The 22,854-nt window shown below is 36.6% G+C and overlaps 1 protein-coding gene across 2 annotated transcripts in view; it reads right to left on the bottom strand.

Annotated features, from left to right (window-relative positions):
* The window catches only part of LOC100495973 (polyamine-modulated factor 1-binding protein 1), a 263,073-nt gene that overhangs the window by 135,408 nt on the left and 104,811 nt on the right, over positions 1–22,854 (bottom strand). For both annotated transcript variants that reach the window (XM_018095150.2, XM_018095149.2), the window contains exons 10-14: positions 21,379–21,546; positions 20,107–20,190; positions 19,052–19,219; positions 14,332–14,574; positions 12,564–12,794 (exon numbers count right to left, since the gene is read on the bottom strand). In XM_018095150.2, coding sequence (XP_017950639.2) covers positions 12,564–12,794; positions 14,332–14,574; positions 19,052–19,219; positions 20,107–20,190; positions 21,379–21,546 — 894 coding nt within the window. The remainder of the gene's footprint in view (positions 1–12,563; positions 12,795–14,331; positions 14,575–19,051; positions 19,220–20,106; positions 20,191–21,378; positions 21,547–22,854) is intronic.

The following is a 22,854-nucleotide window of genomic DNA, read 5'->3' as shown; positions in this document are numbered from 1 at the left end:
TGGAAACAAAATTAACCATAAAGAAATCCTAGTACAACTAAAGAATCCCTTATGGGGACCTCTATAAACAGTGAAGAAGCCAAATCTCTATCATATTTAAGGGAATTACTATACCCAAAACAAACTATTCTGCTATATCTAAAGCTCAATGGGCATACTGCAGGTATATAAAACAAAACATGCTACAGGCATATCAATACCCTCAATTACGAAAAGAAGATTATTGCAATTTATTGATGTTTTTTTTCCTATGGGAATTTTGTTTTTTTATCTTGGTTGTTTAAACAAAGCTTTAATGTATATAGCATTCCACTTATGTCCAATATGTAAGCTGGGAGGAACACTGAGGCAATGAGCTCATAGAAAGGAGAGATACAAATTACCTTACACTTTCTCTAAAAAATATAGAGGGATTAGAAAAGCGCATAAAGCAAATAATGATCAATTTACTGAAAGTGTAAAAAATGAAAAAATGTAATGATTAATAATAATGTTATATTTATAATGTGTTTTTTTAAAAATGACTACTTCTGACCGCAGTATTCAACATGATGCTTTGTTTAAGGGCAAAGTCCCAGCTTGCCCATTATACATTATATCGTAACTAGTGGTTTTACAAGGCTGCATTTTTACTGGATAGCAATTTAAAAGAAGGCAGGGTTAATGTATAGGCTGAAGAGATACATATCTATATGCAAACAATGTACATGCACATTTAGTTCTGCTATTTAATTGTCTACATATCATACATTATTAATTATTATTATTGACATCCGAGGAATAACCTGGAAAAATTAAATGTATTTTGAACAATGTGAGATTCCTCTTCCCATTGTAATATAAAAGAAGCTTTATGTCTTGTGTACCAGATGAGAAGCTAAGCGTGCTGTAAAATCCCATCATTTATGTGCTTAGCCGTCACTCAAGGATTGGCTTTAGATACCCAGCCCAGTTAATGAACCATTCACCTTCACTGAAAGACACTTCTCATAAATGTTCCTAGACTGTAAACTGGCAATACTCTGTAGAGACATCTGAACACTGGGACTGCAAATGTCCTTCAAAAGCAACTGTCTATACAGAACCTTGCTGAATGTTATATTGAGAATCGGTTGCACTACAACTGATTGATCCCATGTGAATTACAGTGTATATTTATTATACAAAAACGAATATCATAATAGAATGGCCAAAGATTTACTATCCTGTGACATTAAAAAATGAATTAAAAGAACTGGTTAGACAAATCAGCTTTATCACTGAGGCCTTTAAACAGAAAATTGAACATTTAGTAGATGTTTTTGGGCCTTCTTGGCCTTGTTGGCTCTGTGACTTTTACAGTGGAACACAGGCGTAGGAAACAAAGGGTGTGTCCCTGAGGTCAGTATCTGAGAATAAAGCATAGATGGTTTCTGTAGTCTGTCAGTTTTCTTCTGTCCTTTTATATTCCCCAACCAGTTTTAGAGTATTCTCTCCAAAATTAATGGCAATAAGGTTTTCATTCATCCAGGTCATGGTATATCTAATATAAGTAAATCTACAGCAACTGGACTTGCTGAGTAATTTTTTAAGAAAATTCACTACTCATCCGAGCAACGTCTGGCATGGGAAGTCCTCAGCATATAAATTCTTCCAATAATCCAATCACAATGTAACTATTCATAGAGGTAGCAACGGAAACTCAAAGAGGTGTGCCTCCTGTGGGGTTTCTGTGATACCAAGGTGCCATGCAACTCATAGAGACAGCTGTTGCTTGTGAGAGTTGCATGAATAGATGTGTGAAGTGTTCTGAAGTGTGAACCATGTCCATTCATTGGCTGATGTATGTGTGCCCTCGGTTTGTTTGTCTGTCTTGTGACTTACACAAATCAGGGGTAGCACTTAGTACTTAAAATGGAATGTTTTTCGTATTTAGAATCATCCAATGGCACATACTACATGTATTTGAAGTATATTTTTATATAAATGGTTTATTTGGATGGAGCAGGTTTTTACATATGGGCGGTTTTATGCAATACATTTTTATAGAGACCTGCAGTGTTCTGGGGTATAGTTTCCCTTAAGAAGAAGGTCTAGGAGAAGCTTAGGAGAGTCTATATCAGCCCAAGCAGAAGTGAAACCAGCCAGTCTTATATGGTCATTGTTATCCACTGCTGTCATGGAAATCCTTCAATTTCAAAATCAGTAAAGAAAGAATACTGCAAGTTTAATGAATGGATGGTGGATTACTCAAATTTGCACAAACACAGTACAGGTAGGGGGCTTGCTAGCCAGAATGTTCAGGACCTGGAGTTTCCAGATAAGGTGTCTTTCCTTAATCCCCATACTGCTCTATAAACACCAGTCCGCTAAATATCTTTTAAACTTAAAATAAACCCAATAGAATGGTTTTGCCTCCAATGAGGATTAATTATATATAACTTTAGATCAAGTACCAGGTACTGTTTTATTATTACAGAGAAAAAGGCAATAATAAAAATTACATTGTGAATATGCCCAAACCTAAGCATAGAAAGTGGGGGAAACTTTTATTAAATTTCTCTACCATTTGGAATAGTTTTGGTAACTTAAGCATATACTGTGTATAGTACAAATGATTTCTTATATTCTTAATATTTTAGTTGTATTGCTTCCAAAGACATATAAACAAACCCTTGCAAGCACATAAAATTCATAGAGGCCCACAAAGCAGAAATATCTATAATATAATAATATATAAGTGTTGAGTGAGCTAATGGTTCAGCTTCATTACGCGCCAGCAAAATGCATACCTTGATTCCCAAATGTAGAATTCCAAGAAGATTTTCTAATGAGAATGGCATGTAGTTTGCATTTTCTGCTAACAGTAAGCAGATTTATGAAAAGCATTACATTTGCAATGTATTTCTTTAATTTACTTAAGGCAGATTTTTATGTCCAGGAGTCGGTAAAACTCTACCCCTCCTGAAAGATGTATATCATGATCAGTATTGGTAAAAATAATGTGCAGTTGTTTATATTATCTACATATACACTAAACTTTTATATGTATCTCTAAAAGATAAAAATGCCTTACAGCCAGCACACTATTGTGAGGAGAGAAAGTGGAGGCATGGCAACATGATACAGAACAAAATCTCATTCTACATTGTAGCAAACAAACACCAAAGGAGATTAAAGGAAAGGTCTCCATGTAATAAATATATGTGCAGCTGATATCTAATGCAACATGAGAGCATTCAAGCACCTTGAGTAGGTTATAAGGCCGACAGGATTTTTTTAACTTAATGGCTCAGGATGGTTTCCTTCCCCACGAATGGCCAACATGTACCTTAATACAACATCGCTTTCTGGTAGAAAGTTGAAACTTGAGTGGCAGTATATCATTCTCTAAATCCCAGACTCAGTTTGGGATGTGGCAGAATCTAAGTGCTTGGCCAAACCAAACCTGAGCCCTTAAAGGAGAAGGAAAAGTCACTTGGAGTGACAAAATGTTAGGCACCCCCAAGTGACTTTAAGGCTGATGCCACACGTGGCGTTTTTCCACTGCATTTTTTCTCAGCCTAAGAACGCCGTACAAGCCACACAGCCCGAGACTATGGCGTTTTTCAGCCTAGTACTGGTGACGTAAGCAAATCCCGTTTCCATGGTGCTAATAGTGCGAAATAGCAAAAAACGCAGTGTATTTCTGCTAGGTCTGGCAGCTGCCTTTGCGTATACATAGGAATAGCTTGCTTTGCAAATACTGGCGTATTTTCAGCCTACGCTTGAAAAATCCGCACTAAGGCGTTTTCTAGCGTATTTCCGCATTGTGTGGTTTGCTTCGAGTCTTTTCTAGCTATTTCTATGGATGATGATATCAGGCGTTTTTCAGCCGCCGAGAGAATTAGAAAATACGCAGCGGAAAAACGCCACGTGTGGCATCAGCCTAATTGTTCCCCTTTTAACCCGGGCTGGTTTGATTGTTAGGAGAAAACCGCACCAGCCCAGGGTACCTGCAGCGCTTCCTTCTGTGTCAAAATAGCGACTTTTTTCTTAAAGTTTGGCTTTTCACTCTACTGCGCATGCGCAAGTGCACAAAGACAGAAGAAGGAAGGAGGAAGCACTCTCTACAGGTACCCCGGGCTGGTGCGGTTTTCTCCTAACAGGGGCACCAGCCCAGGGTAAAAGGTAAGCGATTAAATTCACTTGGGGGTGCCTAACATTTTGGCACCCTCAAGTGACTTAGCCTTTCCTTCTCTTTTAAATCATGTGACTTTAGACCATGAGACAATGGGAGGTGCCAATTTTTTTCACGCAATTAATTTTTGCGCCAGGTTTAAGCTCACTTGTGTATGCAAATTGTGGTTCAGACTCTGAATTCTTCATGGAAGATCAGCAATCAGTCAAATCTGGAAAAAGTGGATTTCAGGCTTCCCTAATCTCAGGAAAAGGTGATCTATCTACTCATATGAAATTACAGCATTTATTGGTTGTCCTCATCCCCAGTGATGAGCAAATTTCTCCCATTTTGCCAAAAAATCTACAAAACTGCTGAAACATTTGTGAAAGGCATTGAAGTCAACAGCTGTTTTTTTCACATCTTTTCTACACAAAATACATTGGTCAGTGGATATTTTTTTGTCACCTTTTTTACTCCAAATGCATTAAAGTTAGTGGCCATTTTTTCTCACTCCAAATGCATTAAAGTGAATGTGGTGTTTTTCTCAGCAATATTTTGCCACAGTTTTCGCCAAAAAATTAATTTATGGTGAAATGTGGAATTTTACTTCAAATCCATACCTAGCGAAAAAAATCACTACTCATCACCCAAAACAGGAAATTGACACAATGTCACTGGGTCAATGTATAATGGCTCAGAACACAGAGGAATATAAAGAGTGCACCCTTGACATTTCATGTCTCCAGTACAGTACTTTCTATTTTATTTCTTATTCTCTACCAATTATTTTCCTGCGTTGGCCGCTGGTGTTTACATAGCACATATGCAGCAAACAGGCTTTACTAGGGGACAACTTTGAACAGAGACAGTGCTCCTAAAATGGGCCTGTCTGGGAAACTTAGAATTACTTTTGCTTGCATTACACAAAATATTATATATAAGCCCAAGCTTTCTGAGCTGTTAATGAAAAACATGAAAGGGGAATAACAAATCACATTCCTTTTTAAAATGTACATAAAATAAAGTTAAGGTGAACTATCCCTTCAATATAAAGTGTAGAGAATTGTCTCCAAAACCAGTTTCTGTTTTTTGATACACTGCTTTTGAGAAAGTTTCTTGATATTGCTACACAGGGTTAATTTTTTTTTAAGCATTTCATGGGATTATCAAGACAACTCCCATTATGTTTAATTGAGGTTGCATGTCTAATTGTGCATGTAGGAGAATAAGATGACCAAGAGCCTGAGAAACCTGAGCCAAAAGGCTTAAGCAATTACATATCATGGAAAAGAAAAAGTCGAGAGGGTATTTTTGTTTCCCCCAAAATACCAGAAAATTGCAGAAAGCCTTTTATGAAGTATTAAACATAACGTTTTGCTTTGATGTAATCTCTAATTTTGACATGAGAGAATCTAAAATAGACAGGATGGGGGAAGAACAACAAGGGGCCACATACTTTAATCTCAATACATGTTCAATTAATCTGGTTGCTAAGAAATGACCTAGCTAAGGGGAAAAGGAAGGACACATACATATTTGAATAATCAAGTTTGCACTCTTACGGCTACATTCTGCTGACTTGGAATTTAGTTGTGCTGCTTTAATCTTATATAGAAAGAAGAAGTTTGTTTGTGTGTTCTTTTGGTGTATTCGGACACGGTATAACTGAAAGGCTCACAACTTCACAGGGACCCTCAACTCATCCGTGATCATGTCAACATCTACTTTTAGTTCAGAAATTGTGGAAAGAATGCTGTATTGTTAAAAAAATGGTCTGTGTCTAAAATTTGTGATTTGCACTATGCATAAATCAGGTTAAGTTACTGAAATTGGAATAAAAAATCACAAAGCAAGGCTAGTGGATAGTTTTTCAGAGGTTTTCTTATTTTTGGTTGTTTACTTCAAACGCTGATATACATGTTTTAGAGCTACAGTCTCCTTGCCTGTCTGGAGCTGTGTCTGCCACAGATAGTATGTTTCATGTTCTAATGAACGGAAAAAATCAGGTGAAATGAACCTTTTGATCACCACTGTTCTCATTTTTGCCAGGGTATGATGCAAATTCATTTGCAAATGTAGTGGCTTTAGTGAGGACAAATTGCACATCCACCTAGACTTGTACATGTTTGCTATTATTTATCAAAATATTGACCATTGAGAACCCTACATATAACACTATAAATATAAATCTGAGGAAGTATTTAGTTGTTATGATAATAAAATTGTTCGTATATGAGGTCCCCAGTCTTATCAGACAATTACATGAATGGCAATGCAGCTTGCAATGGATTCTACATGTAGTACAACAATTATAAACTACAAGTCAAATTGAACTTATCATCATCTGGTGTCTCTTAACAGTTGTTGTATAAGACTTTGGAACATAAAGAAATAGAGTATCAGCTTCTTCTAATTTCCCAACACATCAGCTTGTTCTGGCCATCAGCCTGAATGAATGGAACATGTTATTTGGCCGTCTCTTGGATGATAAAATCACACAATATCATAACCATAGGCTGAGATAATTCTAAAGTCCTGTATATATAAATGGCTTAGAACTAGAACCTGTCCAACCTACCTCATACTAGTCTGATTACCTACTACTCATGCTATAGTCTGATTACAACAGGGCAAAAAACATATTGGTGTGGTTTTTTTTTATATAATATAGATGTGGAGAGGTTGGGCTCAGGTAATGTGGTGTAGAAATCATGTCACCAAGGCTCCATTTACTTTCCAACATTGCAGATATTAATCACTACATTACTTTTTAAATAGGCTGGCAAAGTAACTGTTGGCATATTTTCATATTGTATAATCCTTTGACGCAAATATACATCAGTGCAATTTTCACAGTACAGGGAAATAACAGCCTTGACCACTAATATTTCACTGAACACAGCCTGCGATAAAGCTTAAGAAGTAACAGAAGCCTTTTGTCATTCAGGCTATCAAGAAGAGTGAGGCAGCAGAGGTACTTGAGTACAACGGGGTAGGCACACTTACAGGTAAAAGGTCAAGTATATTTACAAAGTCTCTTAGATTAGCACAGAACAATTTCAAGCCCTTTTGTGCAAGGAAATGTTCAGAAAAATTGCAGGTAACAAAAGAACTTCTAGAGGATAGCCAGGCAGGAAAACGCTTAATGATACTTGAAGGTTAACTAAGCCAGGATCATCTGGGACTGGGAAATTAGGTCTATGGCAGGTAAGGCTCAGAACACTGGTATCTAGGAGTAGCAGTAGATAGAGTCAAGAAGAAAGTAATTGTGAGCACTTATATGGCTGTGTATTCTAGCAGAGTGTAACACCGGGCTGGTGCTGACTGGAGCCCATGGCATCTAAGCACAAAGAGAAGGCTAAGGAAGTTTGAGTTTCAGCCAGGTCAAACACCAATACCGTGGTACCAAACTGGCAACCAAATGCAGAGTCAGAGAGACTGAGCTGCCAAATAGTAATTGAGTAATTCTTGGAAACTCTTGACTGCTCTGTTGCCATAGTGAAAAGGTAATTGTTAAACAAACTATTCTGACAATCAATATATGTGTCAATGCATCAATCTTTGAGAAATGTATTTACCACAGTTCAAGGTGATCGAAAAAAAAGAATTCAGTAAGATTACTAGAGGACTAAAAGTAACAAAATTGGTTCTGTAAATTTGACTAACAATTTTCAAGTACCCAAATATCAGGAGCAAAATAAAAAGTTGCAATAAAACATATTTGGTTGAACTCCCTTTTATGTGTAAAAATCAAGTCAATCATCTTTATGTTTCAAACATTCTAACAGTGCCAAGCTGGTTTTGGCATGTGCTTTCAGTCCCTCGAGTGTTTTAATTAGCTAAGATCTACTCAGTTGTTTAAGTAATAATTAGAAAGCATATAAAAGTAATGACGTATTGCACAATGGAGGTGAACAGTAATTACTATTTCTGTTCCCATTGATGTTCTAAGCATTACAGTCCCACAACACACTTCCTCGGGCATTAATGCTTAATTCGGCGCTCGTTACACGGAGGCACACTATAACTTGGCACATATCCATGCACTAAATTCCTTGTGAGAAATGAAAACGATTGGCAGTCAGCCAGCATTATTTAAAGCGCAACAAACAAAAAATAAATAAATTAAAAATGAAAAGGCTGCTGGAGGATTCTCCGTACCATTTGCAATAGCATAATATTGACATGCCCTACTTTTTTCATTTAATTTTAGAATTACTGTATATATCCACCCATTTGTTTTTTGCTGTTCTTTCTTTCCATCAATGTGCTCCTATGTAAAACCAGGTCACTTTGTAAAATTATTTTGATGTAGCCAAATCTTAAGGTGTCTTTGGTAACCCTTGTTGCTATATTTGTAGATTCTAATATTTTTGTTCTCTTCCTTTAATATAATTCTCTATTTACTCTCACCATCTCTGTCTCTACAGTAACTTCACTTCTACCCATGCTGACCTTTGTGCTCATGTACCGCAACACTTCTACTTTCCTCATCCTATACAACTCTTTATCATGCGTTAATATGCCCTACATCATTATGTATCTTATGCAGATATCATTTTATTTGCACACCCGACCTCTCATTTTTAGTTTAGAAAATGTTTTTTTTTCTACATATACTGTTTAGGTGTTGTAGTTGTCTCCTCTTTATCTAAATGTTCACTGTTGCAGCTTACTAAACACAGGTCTCCCTACTAGTGATGTGTTGGGGTGATCAACTTGTAGTCTTACTCTTATCTTCTTTTATATAATTTTATTTTTTTGAATATATATGTCTATGTGAAAAGGGGTCCTTGACTTGGAGAACAACAGTTTTATCATATAAACTTTAATGGTAGACAAGAAAACCTGCTGCCATTAACTGGTTATATTTACTAAATATTTTATTATATAATAATTTACCATTTTATCATATCAAAGGAATTCTTTATGTCGTCAGTGCAATACAAAGATGGGCATGTCTTTTAACATATGATACAGTACTTTGCACTACAGTATAAATTTTTGTAAAACTGCCAGGGTATGGATGTTCTTTTAAGCAAGGGTCTGTTGGCCTTAGTAATGTTGTTTGTACATGTATGGGATGCACAAAGGATGGATTCTATGTAAAATAAATGTTTTTTTTTATTGCAATAAGGGAATGCTGATGTGCGTGTTTATTTATATATTGATTGGACCATACAAAAGAAGCTTAATTCACCAAATGGTCCTTTCAGTGAACACAAGTAGTGATGAGTGAATATGGAATTTCACAGCGAATTCATGCCTGCCGAAAAATTTCGCTCAGCACTTAACACAAGGTGATCCATTCAGAATAGAACAAAGGAGGTTCCACCTTTAGATTCCTAATGATTTTTTTTACAGTGAGAGCTTTGAAGTTGTGCAAGTTTCTCCTCAAAGGCTGCTGTACTGGCAGATACATTAGACAGCTTCAAGAAATGGTTAGATGCCTTTTTAGAGAGTAAGAAAATACAAAGTTACCAAGTTATTGGGATTAGAAGAAGTGTTTTTCCCTTTGAGGCAGATTGAAGAGGGAATGTTTTACCTTCCTTTGAATCAACTCATAGTTAGGAAGCTTTTACTTGTGCAAAAATGTTAAACTTGATGGATATTTGTCTTTTTTTCAGCCTTCTCCACTATGTTAAAGTGACATTGTACATTGCTGACAAATGGTGCTGCAGGTCCCCTTTGTGACATGAGGGAGGCCATTTATGCCCAAATGAAACAACCATACCTAAGAAAAGGAGGGGACCTGCAACACCCCTTATCAACAACATACACAGTGGATCACAATTTCAAATCAGAGTGAAATTCACCTGAAAAAGTTCAGTGGAACCTTTATGGTTGGATATCGGTGACTGTATCCCCTTAGGAGTTTAAAATGCTGGGAAACTTATAAAATCACCCAGCTGACTGGTGAAATATTTCTCAGAAAGTTCATTTGTTTTCGACTTATCAGCACTAGATACTGAATATAATTAGTGATGAGCAAATGTTTTCGTCAGGCTTGGATTTGCAGCGAACTTCCGCAGGTTGCATTGGAAATTGCTTTGCAAAACTTCAGCGAAAATTTGACGCGCATCGAAACAATGTTGCGGTCATGTCAAAATAGGTGCGGTCACGGTAAAATGGTGGCGGCAAATTGGACACGGTCATGTAAAAATGGACGTGGCCACAGCAACATAGGCACGTGCCAACTACGTTTCACAAATTTTTCACTGTTTCACAAATGTTTTGGTAGTTTTGGGTATTTTATATATCATGAGATGAATAAAACCTTTCATAAACATTACTTTTTAAAGTATTTCATAAACCTGGGCATTTTTTCAAATCATTTTCCATAGCCTTAACAACATTCTCAGGATGCTCTGTGCTCTCTTAACTGCCCTAGAGTGGAAAAAAATGAAGTGAGCTAACTAAGCATCAGAATGCATAAAACCAGATTCAATTTAATAAGAAATGTATCAACAAATTCAATTTCAGATTTATTTTTTGAACAGTATTCTAAAGGGGCACTAAACACCTTTGTTCAACATGAGCTTATTTGGAAAACTAAACCCCCAAACAATGTAGGTCTCTATAAAAATATATTGCATAAACAAGCTCATATGTAAAACCCTGCTTTATCTAAATAAACCATGCTTATAAAAATATACTTTTCTAGTAGTATGTGCTATTGGGTACTCCTAAATAGAAAACTGTCATTTTAAGGGCTGCCTCCTGGGATCATAGGATTCACAGTGCACACAAACAAGCCAAGGCACACATACATGCTAGGCCCAATTAACCAATGCATGGACAGAGTTCTACTTCCATACTAATTCCTGTTACAGTTAGAGCTGCATTATTTCTGGTCATGTGATCTCTGAAGGAGCACACAGCCTGTAACTAAATGGTGGCTCAAGGGAAAGGATGTAAAAGGGCAATATTTACTGATATAGATATTACAGTTTGGGGAGATTCTTTAATAGGCCACTTAACATGATATAAACTGTCTGTTGGTTAAGTATTCATTCAAGTGGTTGAAATTTCTTGTTCACTGAAATAAATTTAGGGAAAAAATGCTGAAAACAGGCAAAAAAAGTATTCCTTTTATTTCAGATGCTGTAAAATCTTCAGTATTTGAAAATCTTTCTAGGTTTAAGAAGCAACGTTTTATCCTTTATATTTGAGTGTGAAAATCTCTATTTCATATAATAGCTGTCATGTAATTTGCTGCAAATTTTTACGAACTGCAGAAAATGCAATCTTGAATATTGATAAATTTGGCCGTTTAGGTGAAAAATACATTAATAGCCTGAGAGTGCACACACTTTGGGAACACATGAATAACATCTGGCCACATACTCTTCACAATTATGTAAAGTTAAAAGACATCAGTAAAACATTTTAGTAAGTGTCAAATAGTTTTCAGCACGACCAGTAAATTTACATTTTAGATTTTATTTTCTGTTTTGTGTATCCCCAGAATTTATCATTAAAAACATTTGATATTGGTAAACCTTGCTATACACATAAAAGATAAGGTCACCAAAGGAGCGGATCTGTGTCTGATTTGGCCACTAACATATTGGGCCATATTGGGGTAATCCCATCACTTGGCCCCTGAGCCAATGATCATATTATAATGGAGAACTATGCGGTCCCCACCCGAGGGAATTTTTTTTAAACCTGCTTGGTAGATAACTGGCTGATTTTCGGTAAAGGCCCATATTAGGGGGCACATAAGTTTCCAGCTTGGTCTGACTAAGAGCCAGATTGGCATCTTAAATCTTCACGTGTATGACCAGCTTTAATAGTAAGAGCCAAGTAACAAAGCAAGTGTGTTAGGATTCTTGTGCTACTTGTACTAGTGTAATAAAAGGCAAAAAGTAGAAACAGCTTTTTGTTTTCTAACAGCTAACTAGTTTATGCTGCAGTATATACCTGCTGATTGGATGATATGGATTATGCCATGAGTTAATCTGTGCACCTTTATTACCAGGGATCCCCAACCTTTCTTACTCGGGAGCCACAGTCAAATGTAAAAAGACTTGGAGAGCAACACAAGCATTATAAAAGTTCATGGAGGTGCCAAATAAGGGCAAAGATTGGCTATTAGGGGCCTCTATGCACACTATCAGCTTACAGGGGGCTTTATTTGGTAGTAAACCAACCAAAACTTGCCACCAAGTCAGGAATTAAAAAAATAACTACCTGGTTTGGGGGCACTGAGAACAACATCCAAGGGGTTGGTGAGCAAAATGTTGGTCATGAGCCATTGGTTTGGGGATCACTGCTTTAAACCATTTACACCACCAAAACAAATGTTAAAAAAAAAACACAATTCTAAATTGCAAAATGTTTTAATTGTATCAGAAGATACTAGGGCAACAAAGATTTCAACACTTGATTTGATTTCAATACTGTACATCAATTATACCTCAGTGGCTGCTTCTGTTGCTTGTTCTTGTAGGGTTTCCATCTTTTTTTCCATATCTATAATAGTGCTGACGTATAACTGACATTTGTTCTTGTGCAGCTCTACAGCGGATGCATTTGCCTTGGCCTGAACGCACATTTCTTTTAACTTTCGCTGCAAATCCTTTACCTGCAGCTGTGAATGTTGAATCTCCTCATTTTTCTTTTGAATATTTTCTTCTCCAGTTTCAGTCTAAAACAAAACAATCTCTGTTTTTTTCACTACTTTAGGAGCTTGTTCATTGTAAAAATTGTAGTAATGAAGTGAAGTTAAATTACCATTTCGAACAGATAAGCACACTTCACACACAGATGACAAGGAAAATAGGAAACATAGAGGGTTATTTATCAACATTCTTTTTTTCCTCATGATGTGAGTATTTTGGCATTAAAAAATAATTTGAATAATGGTTAAAAAATGAATTTTTAATATTTATTAAGCAAAAAAAATTTTGAAAACTTTGGCATCTAAAAGCATGCAAGGTAATGTAGAAGTCAATGGGAGCTGGCCTAGGCAAAATTTTAACTATTTAGTCAATTGGAATTTTTCATTTTTTTGTTAAGCTTTGTGATGACGTAAAAATGATAAATTCAAGTTTTTTTACGGTTTCATTAAATCACATTTTTCATCTAGATTTTTAAATAAATAAGGTAACATTCAAATTCAAGGTTATTAGAAGTAGAAAAAAATATGAAGATTACACAAATACGAGTTTCGATAAACAACTCCCAAAATGTCACAGGTATCTCTTAAAGCACAAAATATAACCTTTTTGAATGATAATGAATATGTTTGAACGTACCAAATCCCAGGGCTTTTTGCATTATTCAGATTCTGCAAGATCAAGATGACTAACACAACCATGCTTTTATATATCTATAATTCTGTGGCGGGGTTTAATCAAATGGCAGAAGTAGTCATTTTTTTCACAGTAACAACCAGAGTAACTTCAAGCAGGTATCAACCTGTGTTTTATTTACACAGGGGTTTTCATAGAATAGATTACTTTTTAATACCATATAGCAAAATTCAAACAAATAAAAAAGTTTATTTGTAGACTGGTCTACTGGCAATCTGAAAATTTAGGAAACACTCTAAGGGCCTCAGCCGGTATTAATGCAACTCCAACCAGAAAAGTAAAATATTTCATTTTCACTCACAACCTTTAGGTTTAGTTCTAAAAAAGAGTGTGATATTTAATTCAGTTTATTTAGGTTAATGCTCAATTCTCAAGATAATTTACCTGTTTGTAAGGGTGATGTTATAAAGCTGAGCAGCATGAAGAGGGGCCAGTGTACTACCATTTTCAATTACTAATGCAACCATGGAGGTTTGGTTTATAAGTTGAACTACTTGAAATCTGGAAATATTTCAAGTAGCTCAATCTGTTTTGGATTTATGAAAACTTTCCTGACTGTCTGAAAAATTTTGCTGACATGAAAGTTTTAACCAATCGACTCATTTATCAAAGCTGATAGTTGTCAATTCATCAAAAAGTGTTAGACTGCTTTGAGCAGTCAAACGCATTAATTTCTTATTGGGCATTGGCAAAGTTCAGTTGAGCAGCAGCAATGTGCAGCAATACTCATATAAATCCTTATTCCCCATTTGGACATTTATTTTTCACTCTCACCTATTTTACAAGCAGAATGCTTTTGCAAAAAGAAAAAAAAAATGATAACTTAGGCTCACATTGATGCAAAACCGGTAATAATGATATTTTCTTTACCTTCATGTTTGCTTCTTTATACAGGCGATCAGCATTTTCCAAGCTTACTTGAAGACTTGATATTTTGTCTTTGCACTCTTGTATCTTTAGCAGATCCTCTAGATGTGCCTGATTAACAGAGGTTAATTCCTTTTGTATATGAGATGTTTGTAAAGTCCAGCGTTCTAAGTCAGTTGTGTGCAAATGTTTGGCAAGATCCAGATCTTTCTGGAGTTTCTCAATAACTGACGTATTGTTTTGAAGCTAAAACATAATTTAAAAAGAGAATTTTACCAAGGATAAGCAATGCAAATAGTCTTATCACACACAATCTGCAACAAAAAAAAGTTACTAGCAAAGCTGCAATATTGTAGGCACCCTCCAAGAAATATAATGTTTTTAACATTCAAAAGAAACTAAAATAATATGCAAACTAACCCTTATGTAATGGTGAATGACATTAAAGAAGGAAAAGGAAATGGCCTTAAAAGAAATGTTCAGATTTATTTGGCCTTTAATCACAAAATGATGCCTATAATCAATATTTTTGTACTTTCCCTTAATATATTTAGTACATTTCAGTGCCTTAATATTAAAATTTCATACAGAATTTAATTTTAAACACTATCAATTTAAAGCTGGAGGAAATTTTCAAAAGTTAAACAGGAATTTTTTTTTAAGTAATATAAATTATTCTTCTGGAGTTGTGGTGGAGACTAACTAAAGGAATATGGTAAGAGATCCCTTATCTGGAACCACCTTATCCATAAAGCTCAAAATTACCGGAAGGCTATGCCCCATTTTAAAGAAATATTTTAAAACTAAGCTGCATGAATCAATATTGGAAGCAAAACAATACTATTTGGTTTATTTAATGTTTACTTTATTTTAGCAGACTTAATTTATGGAAATCCAAATTACAGAAATATGTTTATCCAGAAAACCCCAGGTCCTAAGCATTCCAGATAATAGATCCCATACCTGTACAAATGCACAGGACACAAAGAAGCAAAGAAGCAAACAAGGTCAAAGCAGCTAATGGGCAGAATAATAGTTTTTTTTGCCAGTCAAAGATTTGCAAAACAGCAAAAAATCCATGAAATGCAATTGTCGCAAGAATTTTTTGGCGTACACGTCAATTGCACCTATTTTGATGAGGCCACGCCTATTTTTATGCAATCAGGCCCATTATGACACAACTGCAACTTTTTTTGACACGCAACAACTTTTTTTCATGTCAGATTTTCGCTGAAGTTCCGCTAAACAATTTGCCAATGGCGAAATGTGGAAATTCGCTGCGAATCCATGCTACATCCATCACTACACATTAACTATAGCACAGACACAGGCTGCCTGCATCACAGTAGCCACTATGACTTTGATCTTTGAATAAAGGATCGGTTTTTAGAGAAGGAGTGTGGCCCTTGTCTCTTTTTCTCCTTGGACAGACACAGCTTCACCTACAAGGAAATGGTTAAGGTTTGATTGGCCATACACTGATATTCTTAATATACTATGCAACACTTAAGGGCAGATTTATCAAAACACGAGTTCGAATCCCAAAAAAATCGTATTAGTCACTAAATTTTCGTACTGAACGATTGTAAACAGCGGCAAAAGCGATCCGATTTTTTTGAGCTAAAAATGCAAAAAAAAAAGTCGTGCAAACGTTGGAAAAGTCGTGCAAGGTACGAAAAAGTTGCGGAAAGTAAATGTGCCCCATAGAAATCTAAAAACCAGCAACTACAATGAGTTAAATTAGAGTTAAGTGCAATAAAACTCAGATTCCTTTAGATAAATATGAAACAAACAAGAAAGGAAAAAGAAAAAAAAATCAGCCACAACAGAGGAAGATTAAAAAGCGCCTTAAAAAGAGATCTACTTTAACATAGGAAGGATGGGAATGAAAGGGAATTTGCATTTATCATGTGTGAAGCCCAACACATAAAAGCAAACTGGGAAAGGAAACAGAAGGACGATGCAAGGCCCCCCTCCTTTTTGTGCTTCACATTTAAATTTACACATAGAAGCTTATTGTTCAACAACTAATTTTTATTCACATAAAATAAATGCAAGCACACCACATCCTGCTTATTTAAACTAGTGTACTGGATTGGTTCCATACATTTCTTTTTGACTTAAAGCCATCCAAAACTGTTATGCAGGGGTTTTTAAAGCTTTCTTTGTTCTCTGGTAAGAGGCTAAATAATTCAGTTTAATGATTTGGCATAAATACTGCAAGAAATACATTTTAAGTAATTAATTAAAGATGATTATTAGAATTGACTAATTAAATAGAATATCCTTGACTTCTGGGTTTTCACATTTTCAGTTAGACTGCATACTATTGGCTGAAGGTCCTTACCATGTCTCTCTTTGCACCTGTTAGAATATCCCTCCATCACCTACTGCCCAAAAGTTGGTTCTTGGTGGCACAATAGAAATTAAAATATTGGGTATATAGGGCATATAGGATATTATACGCACACACACCTGTGTGAGTTTGCAAATGTATTTATTATATATATGTTACAACTAAGGGGCGTAAAACTGGCGTAAAATCGGCGTAATTTTTTATGCGTTTTTTCTTCCACCGGAACTTATGGAAAATAACGGAGTAATCTCCAGCGTAATATCCGGCGTTCAGACGGCAATTTTTCCAATTATTTTACACAGCTTTTTACTCCGTTTCTTCGGCAAATTCGTTTTACACAGCATAATAAATACGACCCTATGTGTTATATAGGCTTTTATGGTGGAGTGATATTTTTGTCCCATTATAGGTTTGGATCTAATGTATTTTAGATCATGTATGTATCATTCTTTTGGTTTACTTTTCCTCAAATAAGCTTTTATATCTCTTTGAATTTCTCTGTTAATTCACCTTTAAGTATCTCCAAGAAGTGGTGAGGAACAGAGAATTTAAGAAAAATAGTAATGGATCCTGCCTTGTCTAGTGGAACACTGAATCTGACCCCTGGTGTCTATCTAGAAACCTTGGCATAAGGCAAGACAGGGTTGGATATGTTTGCCAAAAAGGAAAGTGAAACGGCCCCCAGTACCATGAAATTCCTCCATGAAAGCACAGACAAAATGACATTCATTTTTTCCAAAGTAATAAAAATACTTCATTGATACAACAGTGCTCCAATATAAAACTTTAGCAACACTAAACAATTAGCATTTTCTAGATTAAATGACTACTGAAACATTCAGGGTATTGAGAGAAGATGGTGATGAAGGGAATCAGTTGGCTGAAAATAAACAGCACACTATCGAAAAGTGTCCGAATGCGTTTTTTTCGTAATGATCAGTATTTTGCGATTTTTTTGGAAATTGTTGCGACTTTTTCGTAGCCGTTACGACTTTTTCGCAAAATGCCGCGACTTTTTGGTAGCGTTACAACTTGCGCAAATTGTCGCAACTTTTTCGTAGCCTTCGCGCCGAGCACGAAAGTTTCGGATTTTTTCGAAATTGTATGTGACTTTCTTGGGCCAGGTTGGAGCTTCGGAGTGCCATTGAGCCCTATGGGAGACTTTCCTTGGGCCGGGTTGGAGCTGCAGAGTGCCATGGAGTCCTATGGGAGGCTTTCCTTGGGCCAGGTTGGAGCTGCAGAGTGCCATTGAGCCCTATGGGAGACTTTCCTTGGGCCGGGTTGGAGCTGCAGAGTGCCATTGAGTCCTATGGGAGGCTTTCCTTGGGCCGGGTTGGAGCTGCAGAGTGCCATTGAGCCCTATGGGAGACTTTCCTTGGGCCGGGTTGGAGCTGCAGAGTGCCATTGAGCCCTATGGGAGACTTTCCTTGGGCCAGGTTGGAGCTGCAGAGTGCCATTGAGTCCTATGGGAGGCTTCCAAAATCATGCAAAGTCTGAAATTTTTGCCCGCAGTTTACAAGGGCTCAATACGAAAAAGTCGCGACAAGATACGAGCAAATCGTAACGGCTACGAAAAAGGCGCGACAATTCACGCAAGTCGTAATGGTTAGGAAAAAGTTGTGACAATTTATGAAAAATTCGTAGCGGCTACGAAAAAATCGCAAAAAATACGAAAAAGTCACAAAATGTTCGTTTTCCAATCGGAATTTTTCCCATTCGGATTCGGATTCGTGGGTTAGTAAATCAGCCCCTATGAGTGTTGGCCTCTTGTAAGTTTATAATTAGTTTTTCATATTCCTCTTTAAATGCTTATGTTAGTTACATTATTATTGTTTTTTAGGTTTTTTAATGCTGATGCTCATATATATATAGAGCTAGCCTGCCTAAGGGTAGTCACTTTAGGGGTAGTTGAGGCAGAGCTGCCCTAAGCAAAAGATTTTTGTGGAGCTTCTATAGCACCTTATGTGTGGCGTTAGGTTGTTTCAAGGCAAGTGGAAGTAACCGACACCACAAATCTGCTTTTGGTTATGCAGTTCTCTATGCCCAACTTCAACACCCAGTCTCTTCTGTGGAGTGCTTATTATTTTGAAGAGCTGGCAAGTCATGATTGGCCCAAGGTCTGCACAAATCCATGTGATGTTTGAATAGCCCCTCGTACCAATGAAATTAATTTATAAAAAAGAGAAAGCCAAACTGCAGAGCATTGTTCTTGATAGCCTTTGTTCGTGATGACATTTGTCTCAATACAAGCAAATAAATATTCAGTATTATTGACTAATTTATTTATTCTGATACTTTTAAAATAAACTTTCTGTTGTTTGGGAGTGAGGCAGTGACAGCAGAAGACGATGATTACAGCTTTCATACCTTGCCCAGAAGTATCTCCTGCTCATGTGACATGTGTTGCTTGGCTTTTTCTACTTGATTGAGTTGATCTACTTGCTCATTGCATTTCTCCCACAGCTCGCAAGCCTCAGTTTGCAGACACTTCATTTTCTGTTGAAGCCTGGACACTTCTTCCTCTTGAAGACGCAGCTGTTAAATAAACATTGATTTTAGAAATAAATGAAATTCTTAAAGGTAGCCGCACAAAGGAGAAAACATCGCTACGAATAAGCATAAACTTGCAGGCTTCTCTTCAGAGAAAATAAGCATCTGCCATTCTATGAAATTATAGCCCAGGACTGGAAATTATATCAGCTCCAATTAAAAAAAAAGTAAATGTTGCTGATTTCCAAAAAACATTGTTCAAAGAAATTACATTTGCCAAAATGAACTCTGTGCTCTTTCCCGGGGGGTAAGCAATAGATTATCAGCTTTGATACTGATTTTAATGGAAAAGTAAAGAAAAGGTGGCACAGTCACATAAGTAACGGATTATACATTACCCAATTCAAAGATAAAAGTCAGCTTACCTTTTTTAAATTTGAAGTTAACCAATTTTTTCCAACCTTGATCTGCTTCACTAAACATTACATATTCTTTTATGAAAAAAGGGAAACTGATTGATGAAAGAGTGACTTTAAGTAGGTTTCAAATGCTAAGCAATGGTGTGGCACTCTAGCAGCAATAATCAGCACCTTGCAATGGGGTCATACAGTTAATGGACTGGTAACACCTAAATGAAAATATTTTATTTGCTTTATATGCATTTGCACATAATGTTTGCTCATTTTTTATTCTCCAGGACATTTACTTTGATATTTTTCAGGACTTTCTGACCTATGTCAGACATCAGTCACACATAAAACAAATCAATGTACACTGGCATAGGAGCATTGAGCTGGACCAAAAAGTTTGGACAGATATATCGCTGGAACTGGGAATGACATGCCAATGAATTTGAACAAATATATTCCTGTAAAATAAACATTTTATCATTGGGGATACAGTAAATAAAGCATTTTAGTATAAAAACTTACTTCTTCTTGAGAGCCTAAATATTTCTCTTGTGATGTTTTCAAGTCAGTTTTAAGTTGCAAAATAATTTGATCTCTGTTGTTAACCTAGAAAAATAGCATACAAAATAATATACATTAAAGCTGCAAGTGTTAGTGTGCTAAAAAAAAAAATCTGGCGTTAATGGCTGTTAGTATTACTCTGTATGTTTCTGGTATAACACTGCGCTATCAAGCTTGCTTACTATAATAAAAAGGAAGCAGACCCCATTGCAGAAAGGCCACAAAGGCCCAGGCCTAGGAATGCCAATATGACTGCCACATGTGCTCCCATAACCACTCTTTTGTGTATTTCAGTAATGTAGCAAAGTCAAACGTCCATGTGGTAGTCACAACTTCCACACCCATCCCTTTAATAGCGGTCTTATGTGTTTTAAATGGGCGTTGGTCTGGAAAATTCCTTTCCTTTAAAACCCATGTGGGGGATTAAGCCTGCAAAACCAATGCTTTGGTTTTGGCAATCCCTCTCCTATAAAAGCAGGGGAAGCTCTGTGACTGGGACCAATGCCCTGGTCAGGAGACGCTTATCCCAAGAAATGCAACTATGCAGGGAGGTGCCAGCCTGACATGTCAATTTTTTGATAATTAAAAACACCTGTTTTTAAATGCATATGCACTTGCACAGACACTAATGTACCAATAAAACAACCAACTCAGGATGTATTAAATCTGTTCAAAATACGATCCTATTTTATATAAAACTATAGTCTGCTTCCTCATTGGTTACAACAATTCCACAGGAATAGGGGGAGACAGTTACCATAACATAAGGTATGGCTATGTTTTTGTATGTGACAGATTGTAGTAAAATACAGGGTATGTTTTGTATCCTATACTACAGCTGCCTATGTACGATATATGGAAACTTCTGGAAGCAAGAAGAACATCACTTCATAAGGAAGTGAAACCTTCCCCTAACACAAGAAATATAAATAATGTCATTATTGAGACTAATTGGATGTCATAACCAAGTTATCCATACAAAAAGATAGTTTTATTGATTTCACCTGTTTTATAGATCAAATCACCACAAGACCATAACAGCTTGAATGGTTTCAGGAAAATAAAAGATAACATGTAATAGAATAAAGGATACATATAAGAATGGCATTTGGGATGACTAGAGGTTACAATGATGTAAATTACATGCTTCCTTATGTTCACTAAACATACAACTGACAGAAAGCACTTAAGGAAGGAATCTCCAAATGCATAGTTATGACGGTGTCCACACACCTCTTGTTGAGCAGTTTTATGTCTCTCTGTGACAACTGCCAGCTTTAGCTCCACTTTCTTCTTTTCTTCACTCATCTTGAAAATATCCTGGGACTTCTGCTTGATTTGCTCTGTCAGCTGAATATTTTCTTCCTTAAGTTTATGTAAAAGTTTCTCCCTGTGGAGCAACTGGATATAAAACAGGTAAATGCACTGTTCGTTTTAAATTTTACTGTCCCATCTGCATACCGTGCTCCCAAAGCAGAGTCTATATCAACAGAATATTTTATTAGGCTATTAATATACTGATACAGCTACAGCAATGGCAAAATTAAGGTGTTCTTTGTAGAAATTTGAATTAATTGGATGCTTTATGTATTCCAAATTCTAAAAGTCGGCTACATTAAAATGGCACACTAAGCCAAAAATATATTAGGGGTTATATACAACCCCAGGGGTGCAAGTGCAGGAGCATTAAAGGGCACAAGAGTGCACCCCTAGTGCTCATTCTATGAGCACTGGCACCCCTCCTATAAAAGCTCTGAACTCATGAAAAATCTGGTGTTTTGTGCAGAGATCAGCACAACAGAGACCGTTTCCGCACACCCTGGCTCTCCAAACTTGAACGCCCGGTGCACACTGCTAGAGGGATCGGCACCCTCCCAAAACTATAAGGCAACAAAAAGCAAAGGAACTCAGGGCTACAAGGGAACAAACCCTTAAAAAATGTATTGAGGAGGTGCACCTCCACAATAAATTTTTAAAGGGTTTGTTCCCTTGTAGCCCTGAGTGCCTTTGTTTTTTGTTGCCTTGTGCAGAGATCAGCCCAGGACACGCAGCTAAACCCTGCCCTTACCTCCAGCTTTAGGGCAGGCAGTAAGGACAAGACGTGCAAGGTAGGGGTAGGCAGGGGCCAGCAAGGTAACTTAAGTGCCTCCACTCACCTGCCTCTACGGCAACCTGCCCTGACTAAAGCAGTCAACACTGGATCCAAAGGCCAGACGGAAGGTCTGTACTATGAAATGGAGTACAAAGTCCTGTGTGCAACTGCAGAAGTGCCAAAAAAATGGCCGACTGTGGCCTTAGGATCCATCGTTGATGGTTTACTCAACATTGCATTGACTGAGTTAGTCAATGTTGCGTTGACTGCGTTTGGCTTCACAAATGAGGCCTGTTATTTTGTTATCAGTGCAGTTTATTAAAATGATTTGTCATAGCATAAATAGCATCATTTCAGCAATCTTTTCTACTATAAAAAGAGCAATGCTCACAGGCAATCAAGTGACTTATTATTCAACAAAGATACATTTTGCAAGGGATTTCCTGTTGTTTCTTTTATAGAGGGAACAAGTGCACAATGATTATTTTCTCCTCAAAGATAACCTAATGTGTAGTACAATCTGCATTGCAAACTGCAGAGAATCAGAAAAGTGCACATTTTAAATAAAAAAATGACAATGGCACATAACAGTAAAGTAATGTTTTTTTAACAATAAT

The sequence above is a fragment of the Xenopus tropicalis genome, chromosome 6 (genome assembly GCF_000004195.4).
Source record: "Xenopus tropicalis strain Nigerian chromosome 6, UCB_Xtro_10.0, whole genome shotgun sequence".
NCBI lineage: Eukaryota > Metazoa > Chordata > Amphibia > Anura > Pipidae > Xenopus > Xenopus tropicalis.
The sequence above is the reverse complement of the archived record's forward strand: the minus strand, read 5'-3'. Positions and strand labels throughout refer to the sequence as shown.